General features: G+C 44.8%; 1 protein-coding gene across 1 annotated transcript in view; it reads right to left on the reverse strand.

Moving 5' to 3' along the window:
- Positions 1-13768, reverse strand: part of CFAP61 (cilia and flagella associated protein 61) — a 256888-nt gene that overhangs the window by 57366 nt on the left and 185754 nt on the right. The window contains exons 21-22 of the mRNA XM_029220311.1: positions 11701-11875; positions 913-1205 (exon numbers count right to left, since the gene is read on the reverse strand). Coding sequence (XP_029076144.1) covers positions 913-1205; positions 11701-11875 — 468 coding nt within the window. The remainder of the gene's footprint in view (positions 1-912; positions 1206-11700; positions 11876-13768) is intronic.

Genomic DNA, 13768 nt, shown 5'->3' on the forward strand with positions numbered 1-13768 from the left:
GGGTGTGAGCTGAGCTGTGACAAGCCCCAAAGCAAAGTACTCTCTCCATACATCATGGGGGAAGATCCCCTATTGCTGTTTCCAGAATCTTAGGAGGTCGACACAGCATGGACTTTGAGGCCCTGCTGGCCTGGGTTGGGATCTCAGCTGACGTGGAGCCACGGTGTTCTCGTCTGTAAGGTGGGGATGCTTCCCTTGAAAGAGCTGTTGTGAGGAGGGGACAGAATACACTGCCGGTGTGCAGCATGGTACCCGGGACATGGGGAGCGCTCAGTGGGGCTGGCCCTCTTCAAAGCCGCCCCCCTGACACTCTGCCCAGGAACAGGCGGGGTCCAGTTCCCTTCCCCTTGAGTGTGGGCTGCCTTAGTGACCTGCTTCTAGGGCACAGAATGCGGTGGAAGGGTGCAGCTTGACTTCTGAGGCTAGGTCACGAAAGGAGATATGCCGTTTCTCTCTCTCTCTTTCTCTCTGCGTCTCTCTCTCTCTGTCTCTGTCCCATTGCTTTCGGAACCCAGCCACCATGCAGAGGGGAAGCTCAGTCCCATGAAGGGGCCTCTTGTAAGTGTTCAGGTCAAAATCTCACTTGAAGCTGATCTGACACCAGCAGACGGACAAGTGGGTGAACACACCTTCTAGACGATTCCAGCCCCAACCCCAGTCTGACGTCAGCCCCAGGAGAGACCTCCAGGGAGAACTGCTGGGGGAGCCCGGTCCAGCCCCAGGACCACGAGAGAGAATATGGAATGGCTGTTGTTGTCTTAGGCCACTCAGTTTGGGTGGCTCATTTCTCAGCAATAGAAAATCTGAACGTTTAGGGGAAAAAGAACCCTGTGACTATAAATTCACCACCTACCACTTTTCAGACCCCAAGTCCCCCAAAGGTGGTGTGTGAGGTTCTGGGGACCTACTTACGGAGCAAGGGAGCTGGAAGGGCTTGGTGGGTGTGGTGAAGCTGGCGCTGTGGATGGGGTCTGGGTTCAAGCCATCGTTCCACTGAGCCAGGACCGCATCCCGGTAGACGGTCACCCCCGCGGCTCGGAGCGCATCCTGCACTGCGCCCTCCACTGCGTAGTTGTTGATGCAGCTGATGATGGAGGTGGGTGGGTGCTGCACCAGGTGGATGTAGGAGCCCCTCACACCCAAGTTCAAGAGCGTCTCCACCGTGGTGTATGTGTCAATTGTGTTCCCATAGACGATGACATTCCCTACAGAAGGGGACAAATGCTTACATACATAGTTTAAAAAAAAACAACCCAACAACCTTATTAGTCAAATGCTAACAATGCCGAATTGCTCCCTCCAACCCTCTCATTTTTTTTCAGCTGTGGGAGGTCAGCGGTGTTACCTAGCAACAGCGACCAAGAAAATTTAGTAAAGAATGGGCACACAACGTCCCACAAAGTAGTCAAGTACTTTTAACACAGAAGTAGGACATTCATTTATGTTCCTATAATTTGAAAGTTGAAATTATGCTAAATGAAACTGGTGAGAATAAAACCTTTTGCCTTGTTTTTGCTCCCTATTTGCTACACTTATTAAGGGGAAAAATGGCTGAAGTTTGCAATAAATGCAAGTTCTTCCTGAGTGATGAAAAGGACAATGGTGAAAATAATTGTCATGTGCATGATGGTATGGATATATTAATACTTAGTTGTTGAATCATGTTGATTTCAAGGACATTTTTCCTTCTTTGAGAACTAAAGACTAGAACATTCTGCTTGCAACAGATAATTTTATATTCAAATTCTGATTTTTAGGATTTAATGTGTCAAGACCTAGCGAAAGAGATTGACAGGTATTCTTTTGGTGAGGAAAAACAAAATCACAAAATAACTTTGAGAGATTTCCCCTGTGTAAGAGCATTTTGATGGTAACTGTCTATACGATTTATTTATATTTCTTAAAAATATTATAGAAGTAATTACATATGCTCTTCTACTAATGATATAAGTTTTAAGACAAGTGATCCTATTACATGAGTGAGGTGTATTATATGATATTTATATGCTGTTTTTGACACTGAATTGGCATTATTACCTCTTCACAAAGACAGAAACTGCTGTAGGCTCACATTTCGGGCAAGCTGTAACAATTTTACCACAGAATGATAGATTTGTGAATCTACCTCTCTTTTTCCTCCTGTTTATAAAATGATCTGAAGAGGAATTTTATGAGACAAAATAAATGGCAAGTGTACTTACTCAATTTGGTGGAATAAATTATGCAAAAATCTATTTCTATCCAAAATTGAGAGGACGTATAATGGCTTGTCTTACTTGTTCAGAAGGAAAGGAACTAGAATAGCTTTCAGATGGCTTCCCTAAGGTTAAGAGCTTCTGCAAAGTCCTCCCCTACTTCCTGTTGCTCAAATGTGGAATGCCAAGGGGGCAAGGCAGCCAGGGGCAGGGTCCTTCCTTCCCGGCTTCCCTAGGATGCTCCGATTTGGGGCTCTGATTGCCGCCCTATTCAGACGCGCTACTGCAGCATTCCTGGGTGAGCTGCCTTTTCCTTGGCTGAAAGAGCCAACATTTTGCTTAAATTATTGAGGCTCCCACCTGCTGTGCAACATGAATCCTGGCGGTCTGACACAACAAAGAACTAGCCTGCCAGGAGAGCCAAAACTTGAACCTCAAACTGTCATAGGTTTGAGGTCTTCTGCCCCTTTAAAATATGCATGCAAAAACAATATTCATTTTCAGTGAAACAGATTTAAGTGCTTAGGCCCCATGCAACTCAGAGTTGAATATTTTTCCAGTCTCTCCTTCATGTTGGCTTTTAGTAACTATTCTGTGAGATGGACTTTTTCATTACAGGCTCATGGAAGCCCCAGCAATGCAGGGTTATTTAGCCAGGGTTGCCCACAGATTGTAGGCAGCTGGAGAGGATGAGGACTTCCATACATTTCATAAAACCTCTACTATTTAAATTAGACGTTTATTTATAGATATGCTAACTTCTAAATAGTTTTGTCTATCTTTTAGTTTAATTTGAAACGCCTCCCCCAAATATGAGACTTCAGTTATTGTAACTGTCAGCTATTGTCACGATAATGCTGCATGACAAACTACCCCCAAACTCAATGCCAAACAACAATAAGCCTGTTGCAGGTTGGCCTACACGTCTGTGGGCTGGCTGATGTTGGCTGATGTGGCTCCAAGCTGTGGTTGGGGTCAGATCTGCACCACGTCTCTCTCATCCTCTCTGGACCAACAGTGACCTGAGGCATATTCTCTTTCAGGAGCTGTGCAGGAGCACAGGCAGGCAAGCACAACTGCTCAGACACTTTCTAAGCCTCTCCTTGCAAGACATCCACTAATGTTGCATTGACTAAAGCAAGGCATGCGGCCACACCCGCACCCGCCCAAGGGGGTGAAGCAAACTCTGCCCACAGCGGGGATGTGTGTGTGTACATATTTGCTGAACAACGGTCCAAGATCACAGTCGTATTGGGCACATAGTAAATCATGCCTATGTGATGTCATCTAAAATTTTTCATCTAAACGTGTTTTATATGATTATTTACTTACATTGTCTCATTACCCACAAAACAGAATAAATCTCATTATAATTTTTTTACTACCTAAATAAGAACTTGTCACAGGTCAAATCACATTCCTCCACATACATAACAAGACCCAATGTTACAAAGTCAGCCTGTTACTCTTTGCTAGTTTGATCCCTTGCCTTTTACATGTTTCCACTCTGGGGGGGGATTATTCTTTCCATTATCTTTGTGCAATTGTGAGTTCTTTCTACATCATTTCCCACTTTTTCTTTGTAAAGAAGTCTTAGATTCAATTCCTGTTTATCTCGTGACTCTTATATACCTGGCCTAAAGCCAGGCACTTTAATACACAATCCCAGGAACTCCCTGGTGGTCCAGTGGTTAGGACTCCAAGCTCTCACTGCTAGGGACCTGAGTTCGAGCCCTGGTCGAGGATCCAGCAAGCTGCGCAGCGTGGCCAAAAGAAAATAAAAAGTTATGTCTGGTAACAGCTCTCTTTCTGGGCCTGGCCCCCTATCTAAATTCTTAAAAAAAAAATACACAATCCATTATTATTATTACCAGGAACAATGACATTTAGAACTGTTACCAATAACATTGGCTTCACACAAATGCCCGTAAGTAATTTTTTCATAAGCTAACAGTAAAAATATAAGCATGAAGATAATTCATAGGATAAGCAAAGTCATATTTTGGGGAGTCCCCAGGACAAAAGCTAGCAGACAAAGATTTTGATTATTAATGTATGAGTTTCAGGACAAATCAATCTAGGTATAAAAATATGATTACTTATACTTATCAGAGTAATTTTACTAGCATGGATGGGGTGGAACTAGGGCCTTTGAAGCCCCCTGGACTGGGCTATGCTTGTGGTTGTACCTGGGCCCCAGCAGAAGGTCCAGCCCCAGGCAGGTGAGGTCCCTGCAGGCCCGAGGCCGTTTCTGCCTTGCCCTCCTTGCATCGGCAGTCTACATGCCCTGGCTTACCTGGGGGAGAAGAGGACTTCAGGCTCACCCTGCCCACCCTGCCCACCCTGGGGCCTCACACAGAGCCTGGCCTGCAATGGGTGTGACAAAACGTTTCCCGACCAGATGCACGGATGAGTGTTTGAGTTTTATCAGCTTTTGCTGATCCGAAACTAACTGGGCTTTCCTTTTGTGGCCTGTCGATATTTACTGCAGAACACCCTCACTCTGGCCAGGTTTTCCTACTACGTATTTCGACCTGGTGTTCACTATTAAGTTGGCACTACATACCAGTCCAGCCACAGGATGGGTTGTATACCTGAGATTTGTAACACAGAAACATGTTAGATCTGGCTATTAGGTTTCCCTTCCAGCCCACGAAATCCTACACGATCCTAAAGGTAACGAAAACCGTGCGTGCCTCCAACACGACAGTATAAAATAATGCTCCTGCCATGTGGGTGCAGTTTAAACCGAGGGACCAAGGATGTTTTACAGGGAGGTTAGCCCTTGTGTAACTAGCACGCTGCGGACAGCTGGGTGAATTTGGGGCCAAATCAAAGAGGGAAGATGGAGAGGGAAGGAAACAGAGAAAGAAAGGGAGGGGGCAGAGAGAGAGAAGAACCCAGAACGCCTCAGAGAAACAGATTTTCTTCCATCGCTGGCTGAGTTAGAAGCAAGCAAGAGTTTAAAAGCAGGTGAGAAAAGTGGTTGTGAGGTGGGGGAGGGGTGGGGGAACTGAGCCGTGAATAACAACACTGCAAAGGGCTTTGTAAGGGTGACGCTGGGTCTGACAGTGTGTCCCAGTCCAAGTGGACCAGGCGGGTGGCTGGGGTCCTGCTGGCGCAGAACATCCTGACGGCTGGTGGAGGAGAGGGGGGCAGCCCCAGGGTATGTGGAACCCACGGCATCTGTCATCTACAGCGGGCTTAAGAGGTCAGACAACCCCAGTTCATTAAAGATTCATTCAGCTCATGCATTTCCACCACTTAGGTGCTCTGTAACTCACGGAGTCTTTGCAAATATTTTGAGGGAGGTGACACATTGCAGGGGCTTCCTTTATCTTGTTGGGATTTCGCATATATTCTTTGGAAGTTTCTATGCATATGTGGAAGAAACAGAGTGGAAAAGCTGAGGCTTTCCCCCTGGATAACAGTTTTATGCTAAGAGAGCTGGTCACTGTCTTCTTCGCAGCAGCTCAGTTTACTTAACAGATAAGAAACGACCAGTCTTTGCACTTGACCTGATGGGTGACAGAGGGGAAGTGGTGGGCGGCCCTGCTTTGAACTGGCAAATGATAACTCATGATTCGAACAGTCTGGGTGGATTTTCAACAGGGGCAACGGAACACAACTATACCAGTTTTCATGGGAGGCGGATCTTTGTCGCTCCTTCTAGGGGATAAATTATGCATTACTGAGAGTACAGGGCAGAATCGGGAGGCATAGTACAAGGAGGGCACGGCGGTGAAAAGACGACCTTGTGAAAGCCCCTGGAATTGAAGTTGGCAGGAAGGAGCACCCAGTCTCTCTCTCACGCTCGCCTGCAATGACCTTTGGGACAGAATGTGCAAGGGAGCTTCCAAAGGAATGAGGGGCCCAGCTGGGGAGGAAGAGGGGGCGTGATGATTCTTATCACCACCTGGGTGAGCTGTCACTTCTCCACCTCAGGCTGCAAAAGCACTAAGACCAGCCGTCTGAAATGTTGGCATGAACATAAAGGTGATGCTTTTGCTTTCTGATACACTCTTGTTGAAGGTGTAAATGAATACACCAGCAACTCTGATTGTGTGACCACCAAAATAAGGCAAGCCCACACAAGATGTAAAGATGAAGGATTCTCCAGGAAGGAAACCATCACTTGGAAAGGAGAAAAGGGAAGGATTTTCTGATCTGGCATTCTGGCCAGGAACTCACATCTCAAGAGGATAAGAAGTAAATTCAAGATTTATGCACATAGATATTAATAAGAATTTTTCTTTATAGTTATTGCATTTTTAAGACCAGAGAAAATAAGAATTATATACTACATTTTATAATTTATGTATTTTAAGTTATTTTATTATTGTATGTATATTTACATATTCCATTGTATTTTAATGAAGAATTATGGTTCCTTTCCACTTTAAAAGAAACAGAGATTATGTAAGATCGAACAGGCCCATGAGAAAAGTTTTATTATGCTCTCCAGAAAACTGAGGACAGAGAGGTCAAGTAACAAGCTCCAGGTCACACAGCAGTAGATGGTTCATCAGAACTCAGACTTGCCAGGTCTGATTTCAGAACCAGTGCTCACACCACTGCACTATATTTGCAGATGGATATATAACATGTTCCTTAAAAACCCCTCTAATCGGCATTGTATCTGTATTATTAACTTTAGGGAATAACCAGATAATGAAAGAATTTTAAATAGATACCCTAGAATATTAATAAATTGTGAAATAAACACATACTTAAAAAACATATTATGTTCATGAATAGACCAGAAAATACTCTTTTTACTTTCTAGAAGTCAAAGCCTAAGATTTCTATGACACGTCTCATTTTGCTCTGTCAAATAAAAAGGGAAGAATATATTAGATATAGCATAACAAAGGCTTTGTTAGGTGATTCATGCACTGGAATTTTAATGTTATACTTTTCTTACAAACATGCTTTTAATAAGGCAGTAAACTGTATTTAGCTAAAGATGAAAATAATTGATCCATTTCGGGCCATCAAGGCGGTGTATTTTTTTGTACTTTACTTTCATCCTACTTTTCATTTTCATGGAAAGTACAGAGGTAATAGCAGATGAATTTCAATTAGTTTCAATTAATGCCATAAACTGTTATAATGTATTAGGTTGCTGGGTTCTATCTGAAACACCCCCCCCGCTCCCGCCGGCTAAACCCTCCAGGTTTTTTTTGCAGTTGAAAGCCAGTGATGTCAGCTATTCTCCAGGATAGTGGAGCAGTTCTAATAGTTTACGATAATTTACATCTATAAACTCATCCAACTGCAGAGACCAATAAACAATTTCCTTCAGACTGGACAAATTCCATCACAGAACAACTGTTTCTCCTTTGGAAGCAGAGGAAGACATGATAAAACAGGGACAGGGGCAGGGAGAGTGGTGATGCTTTGGGGGAGATATCTGTGCTTTTTCAAGGGGCAGAAATTCAGAGGAAAGCTAACCTCCTCCTATTAAAAAAAAAAAATCCATTGTTTCTGCTACGTAGCATCCTTCTGTCCTTCTAGAACAATCCCTCCACCGTCCTCAGCAAACAAGCCCCTCCTCTCGAGTCTGTTTACTTCAAAGGTAGGCCTGGAGTTTCCCAGGATTCGGGGTGTGATTCCTGGAAGGACATTCAACCCAATCACAGCCCGTGAGACACAGGAGTTTTTTTCGCAGGCTCTTGGGAGAAGGGCCCTATCCTCAGCTCCCACCCTCCAACCCCAGCCTGAACTATTGAGAAAAAGGAAAATTAGCACTGAGGGAGCAAAAGCTAACTATCATGAAAAATGTCCACATTCTTTCTGGTGTTATTAGAAACCAAGGGCTGACAGGCGGAGTGACGGTAATGGATGCGGGAACAAAGCCTTGCTCCTCGTTTTCATGAAGTGCCAACTTCCAGTTTCCAGTTTCAAACACCATCAGCCCATAACTGACTTGGAAATAAGCTAGATGCAGCTGTGCCAGCAGGACCTCAAATGGATCAGAGATGGCTGCTTCCAGCCCGCCCCTGCCTGAACGGCTGCCCCACTCCAGCCCTGACCCATCCTTCCCCGAGGGGTTTCTCTCTGCCGCCGTGGGCGCCAGAGATGGGAGTTCACCTTCCTGCAGTGCTGTTTTGTACACAGCATCACCCCTGGTTCCCCAGCCTCTAAAAAGTAACCAGTTAAACCTGGACTCCCCTGGACCCTCCACCTTCTCCTCCCACTGCTGCCCTTCACGGAGTCTGCCCGGCCTGAGTTGTTAGGTCATGGTCTTTGGATACAAATCAAACTCCCCCAACCTCTCTCTTCCTTTGCTTATCCTGCCCTTCTTTTTTTTTCAGCAATTTCAATCTTTTTAAAATTTTTTATTTAAAAAATTTTTTTATTTTTGGCTGTGGTGGGTATTCGTTGCTGCGCGAAGGCTCTCTCGAGTTGCGTGAAGCGGGGGCTATTCTTCATTACAGTGCACGGGCTTCTCATTGCGGGGGCTTCTCTTGTTGCGGAGCATGGGCTCTAGGCACACGGGCTTCAGTAGTTGTGGCACATGGGCTCAGTAGTTGTGGCTCACGGGCTCTAGAGCGCAGGCTCAGTAGTTGTGGCGCACGGGCTTGGTTGCTCCGCAGCATGTGGGATCTTCCTGGACCAGGGCTCGAACCCGTGTCCCCTGCATTGGCAGGCGGATTCTTAAACACTGCGCCACCAGAGAAGCCCCTATCCTGCCCTTCTTTAAGGCTGAGCTCAAATCCTCCTTTCTTGAGGAAACCTTCTCTAAACTTCACAGCCTCCAGAGCTCTCATGAAGGTCACGATGCCTCTCTACAATCAGACTGGTACCTGGTGTACACGGCTCCCCATCTTTTGTGTAGAGACTGTGCTAGGCTGCACCATCACTAGGATGGCAGTGGCTGAGACCTACACCCTGGAGAAACAACCCTATCACATGTAGCGGTAGTAGTAGTAACAAGGCTAACAAGAGCCCATATGATTGAACTCCTACTGTGCTGCCCTGAGCTGGACATGTAATATCTTATCTCGTTTAATCCTCATAGCAGCCCATGTGAGGAAGATATCTGGAATGGCACTAATTAAATTCAAGTCTGAATATGACTCTAATTATGGAAAAACTACAAAGAGAAAGAGCTTCCTCAAGGCAGGAGGTTAACATTTTTCTTTCCAACTTTTCTTATAGTCATTTGAAAAGGGTCACTACCCTAAGTTGAATGAACTTGGCTGGGTCTGTTTCTCAGATGCCTCCCAGAGCCTGGGCCCAGCATCTGAGTGTTTGGACCACCTACCTGCGAGACGCCCTGCCCTGGGGGTGTCATTAAGCACTGGACCTGGGGAAAACAGCCTACTTTTAGGACAAGAAACTAATGTCTATAAACTCCCTAACCTGGCCGTTCAGTGGACAAAAGCAGGCACGCAGGGGCAGGGGTTTTCTGCAACGGTTAATGGGAGACATTCTTAACTCTTGCAAAAGCATTTATTTCCCTTTAGGTGGGCACCAGAGTATCACCATCTTCGACCACTAGTCAAGGCAACACGATAGCTGGATGCTATTCCCCCATCTGAAAACCAAGAGCTTCTTACATTGGAATTTCTAAGTTCTCTGCCATAAGCATTCAACCTTAAGGACTTGCATTGCCACGTTCAAAGGCCCTTTTCTTGGTCAAAAGGCTCCTGAATCCTAACATTCAAAACAGCCAACAGTTCGATTGAAACACTGCATTATAACAGGACTGGGCACATTCCTAAGACATAATGTATATTTTGCATTGAACCATTGGCTTTTGTGCTTTTAGCAAGCTTAAGTTACATTTTGAGGTCTGGACTTGAAGAAATGGTAATGAGTTGTCACAAATTGTATGGATAAAAGCAGGGTTCTGCAAACTATGACTCATCCCCTATTTTTGTAAATAAAGTTTTATTGGAACACAGCCATGCCTATTCATTGACATATTGTCTGTGGCTGCTTTCTTGCCATAGCAGCAGAGTTGGGTTGTTGGGACAGAGACCATATGGCCTGCTAAATCTAAAATTTTTACTATCTGGCCCTTTACAGTAAAAGTTTGCTGACCCCCAGATCAGAGAATTCCCTAAGTGTACTTAGGTCACAGGGCAATGATTAAAGAATGACTAAAATATTGAAACAGGTTTAAACACATACAGATGCAAAACTGAAAATAATACCGAGTTTTAATGCAAATATTAAAATACTGAATACTTTGACAAGTTTTTATTCTGGGTCTCCAGTATATATCTATATATCCCACCTCTGCCCAAAGGTTCCAGACCCAGTTGGTTTTATGGGTGATTCCTGTCCAATTTTTAGGTTATACAAAGTATTTCTGACCCACCAAAAATATGGAAAGCTTCCCCAAAACACTTTGTGAGACTAGCATACCCTTGATTCCAAAAACTTGCCAAGTAAAGCATAAAAGAGAAAACAGGCCAATCTTACTCATGAGTTTAGATGCAAATAGCCTCTAAGTACTAACAAATTGAATTCAGCAATGTATCGAATATCCTTTGATACCTATTTTTGATTTTTAATGAAGTAAATGTAGAAACTTGACAAAAAGTTAACTAACACCTAAATCTTCCACCAAAAATCGGAAGAAACTATATTTAATTTTAATATATTAATTATATTAACTAACATAATGAAATTATATTTAAACAAATACATTCAATAAACTAATATATTTAATTTTATATACTGATCTCCACACTCCAGTCACTTACTGATTTTTCCATCCCAGGACTGAATCAAAGGTCTGGGTTAGAAGCCCAGCCCATCACAGGTGGTTGTATAACCCAACCAAGTCCCTGATCCCCCCTGCGCTTTCGGTAAAATGAAGGGGCTGCAGTAAGTCATCTCTAAAACTTGACTCCCCAGGTTTCAATTAAAGACAAATAGGCAGCCAGGCCCTGTTCTAGTTATTCTACTAGTCAAACAATTTCCATTAACCCAAGCAATAGAGAGGAAGATGCTTGAGAAAACAATTTGTACAAATGTTTTACTCTCTCATTTGGCTTCAGGAAGTGGCAGGCAACTCGAATATGTTCATTTGTGGGAAGGACTGTGCAGGCAACCACGAAGGAGAACAATGGGTTGTGAAAGAAAAGAGCCCTTCCAACTCAGACCTTTCCTTTTCTTCCGAGGTCTTTTCAGCTTCACAAAAGGAGTCATATTTTCCATATAATTGCTAAACATGTTTGCTTATTAAATTATTCTTTAATTAGTTAATGATTTTAGCCATGCTTTGCTCTTTGGATATTCATTTTTGTGTAATAAAATAATTATAGATAATTAAACTATCTCAAGCCTTTTTCTTTCCCCCAGAAAACATGCTGGGTATCCAAAAATGACAAGTTGTAAATTAATCTGGAAAACAAAGCACGGCAGATGAATGATTTGGTTGGAATTAATTAGGCACTAATTATATACTGGAACTAGACGAAGAATAAGACTCATTATAAAGATAAAATGCTGTTCTGAAAAGATGCACAGTTACCAGCATCCTTACCTTCTACAGCAATGGAGTTGTTCCTGATCCAAGTCAGGGCCTTCAAGCAATCTTCTTCGTCGTTGAGGGTGAAATGATTGCAGGGAACCGGGCCCGTGTACTGCTGCAGACCGCTGTTCAGAACTTCTCTGTTTGTCGGGTGCTGACTAATGTCGGCTCCTGTAGGGCGTGGGACCTGAGATATGTTACAGAGAGATGCTTATTTCAGTGGTAACAGGTGAAGCGCTCACAAGTAATGAGTTAATTCATTGATTGATTGATTAATTAATTAAAATAAACAGAGCAATACCCAGTACAGGTGTGCCTTTTGCTGTCTCAAGATATAATCAGGTCTTAATTAAAAAAAAAAAACAAAAAACGGGCGAAATGACCACTTGGAGCTAATTCTCAGAAGGAGCTGCCCTGGTCATCTGATGCTACGTAACAAGTTATTCCAAGGCTCGGTAGTGCAAAACCCCCATTCAGTAGGCTCACAGATTCTGTAGGTCAGCCATGCAGCCAGGGAATGGTGGGGGACAGTTTGTCTGTTTAGCAATGTTGGAGGCCTCAGCTGGGAAGACCCGAAGGCTGGGGGTGGTGACCTGATGGCCGGGGGCTGGAATCACCTGGAGATAAACTCTCTCAATCCTTTTTCTTTCCCCAAGAAAACATGGTGGGTATTTAAAAAGATGACAAGTCATCACTCTATGTCTAGCAGTTGGTGCTGGCTGTGATCCCAGCTGGGGTTGTCGGCCGGAACTCCACGTGGGGCCTCTCCCTGTGGCCTGAGCTTCCTCACAGCTGGGGGGCTGGGGGGTTGAGTTCCAGGGCACATGTCCTGGGAGAGGGTAGCAGTCCAGAGAGCTCCACATTCTTCTCTTCTCGGTCCTGGGAGCCCAGCAGGGCCTCTCTTGCCACGTTCAGTCACGGAGGTCTTCACAGAGGCCTGGCCAGGGTCAAGGGGAGGGAACCCAGGACCTGCTTGTTCCTGCAAGGGGGGCAGGGCCATGGAAGAGCACGTGGTACTGGATTTGATGTCGCTGTTTTTGGTAAAAACAATCTGCACTGAGGCAATTATATCAAGGGATTGAAATTCAAGCACATAGAGGGTCTACCCACAAAATGAGGGAAGTGGGCTACTACTTACTTGTGAAAATTATAGGATTATCTTTCACTTTGTCAAAGAAGTGCTCTCTCTCTCTCTCAACACTGAGCCCTCCCAGTACAGCTCCTGTTCCCTCGCTTTTGACATAGACGTGGGTGAAGACAGACGCTTTCCTCTGCTGTAGGAAACCCAATAATGGATGATGGCCAACTCTTGTCCTTGGTGTCCAGGATGCTGTGACAAGCTGGACGCCCAGGCCCTGGCCAGAGCGTTCAGCCATGACTCAACTCCATCTGGTCATTGTCAGGGTAGAGTAGGGGTTCAGGGTGGCCAGATCTGATCGCTCAAGAAATGCCAGATACTTGGGTATTTTATATGGACTCCTGATTTGTTCATTACTTTGGTTCAATTAAAATCGAGCAAACAGACGCCATTGTAGAAGCCAAGTCAAATGCCACAGTGGGGCGGGTGTGCCCAGTGGGCCCCTGTGCTGCCTCTCCGAGGGTCATTTGGCGGCAGGTGGAGATTATGGGAGATAACGAGGCCGGAACCTAGGGCAAGACTCCCAGGCAGCTCGGCTGCTGTTAGAGGCCCCGCAGCAGCCGTCCTGCACATTCGTGGCGTGAGGCCTAAGGATGTGAGGCCAGACTCCTACAGCTACAGAGGGCAAAACATTCACTGGCAGCAGAGACTCACACGGGCTCTCGGGAGGCTCTTCCTCCCCGACAACCGCGGGCAATGCCTGCTGTGCTGGGGGATGTGAATGCTGGCTGGTGCCGGGACACGTGGGGCTCCACTAAACCCCAGATGACATTTAGGAAACTTTCGGGTATATCCTTCCTCAAGAGAAGTACTAAAGCCTTGGCACATTGCTGTGATGTATTTAATTCAATTTCAGGCTGGACTAAAACAAAAAACAAAAGAAACAGAATCTATTTTTAAAGCTGGATGTCCTTTCTCCACAAAGAGGCTGCAGTAAAATGA

The sequence above is a fragment of the Monodon monoceros genome, unplaced genomic scaffold (assembly GCF_005190385.1).
Source record: "Monodon monoceros isolate NGI ecotype Baffin Bay Population unplaced genomic scaffold, NGI_Narwhal_1 Super_Scaffold_13, whole genome shotgun sequence".
In the NCBI taxonomy this organism is placed as follows: domain Eukaryota; kingdom Metazoa; phylum Chordata; class Mammalia; order Artiodactyla; family Monodontidae; genus Monodon; species Monodon monoceros.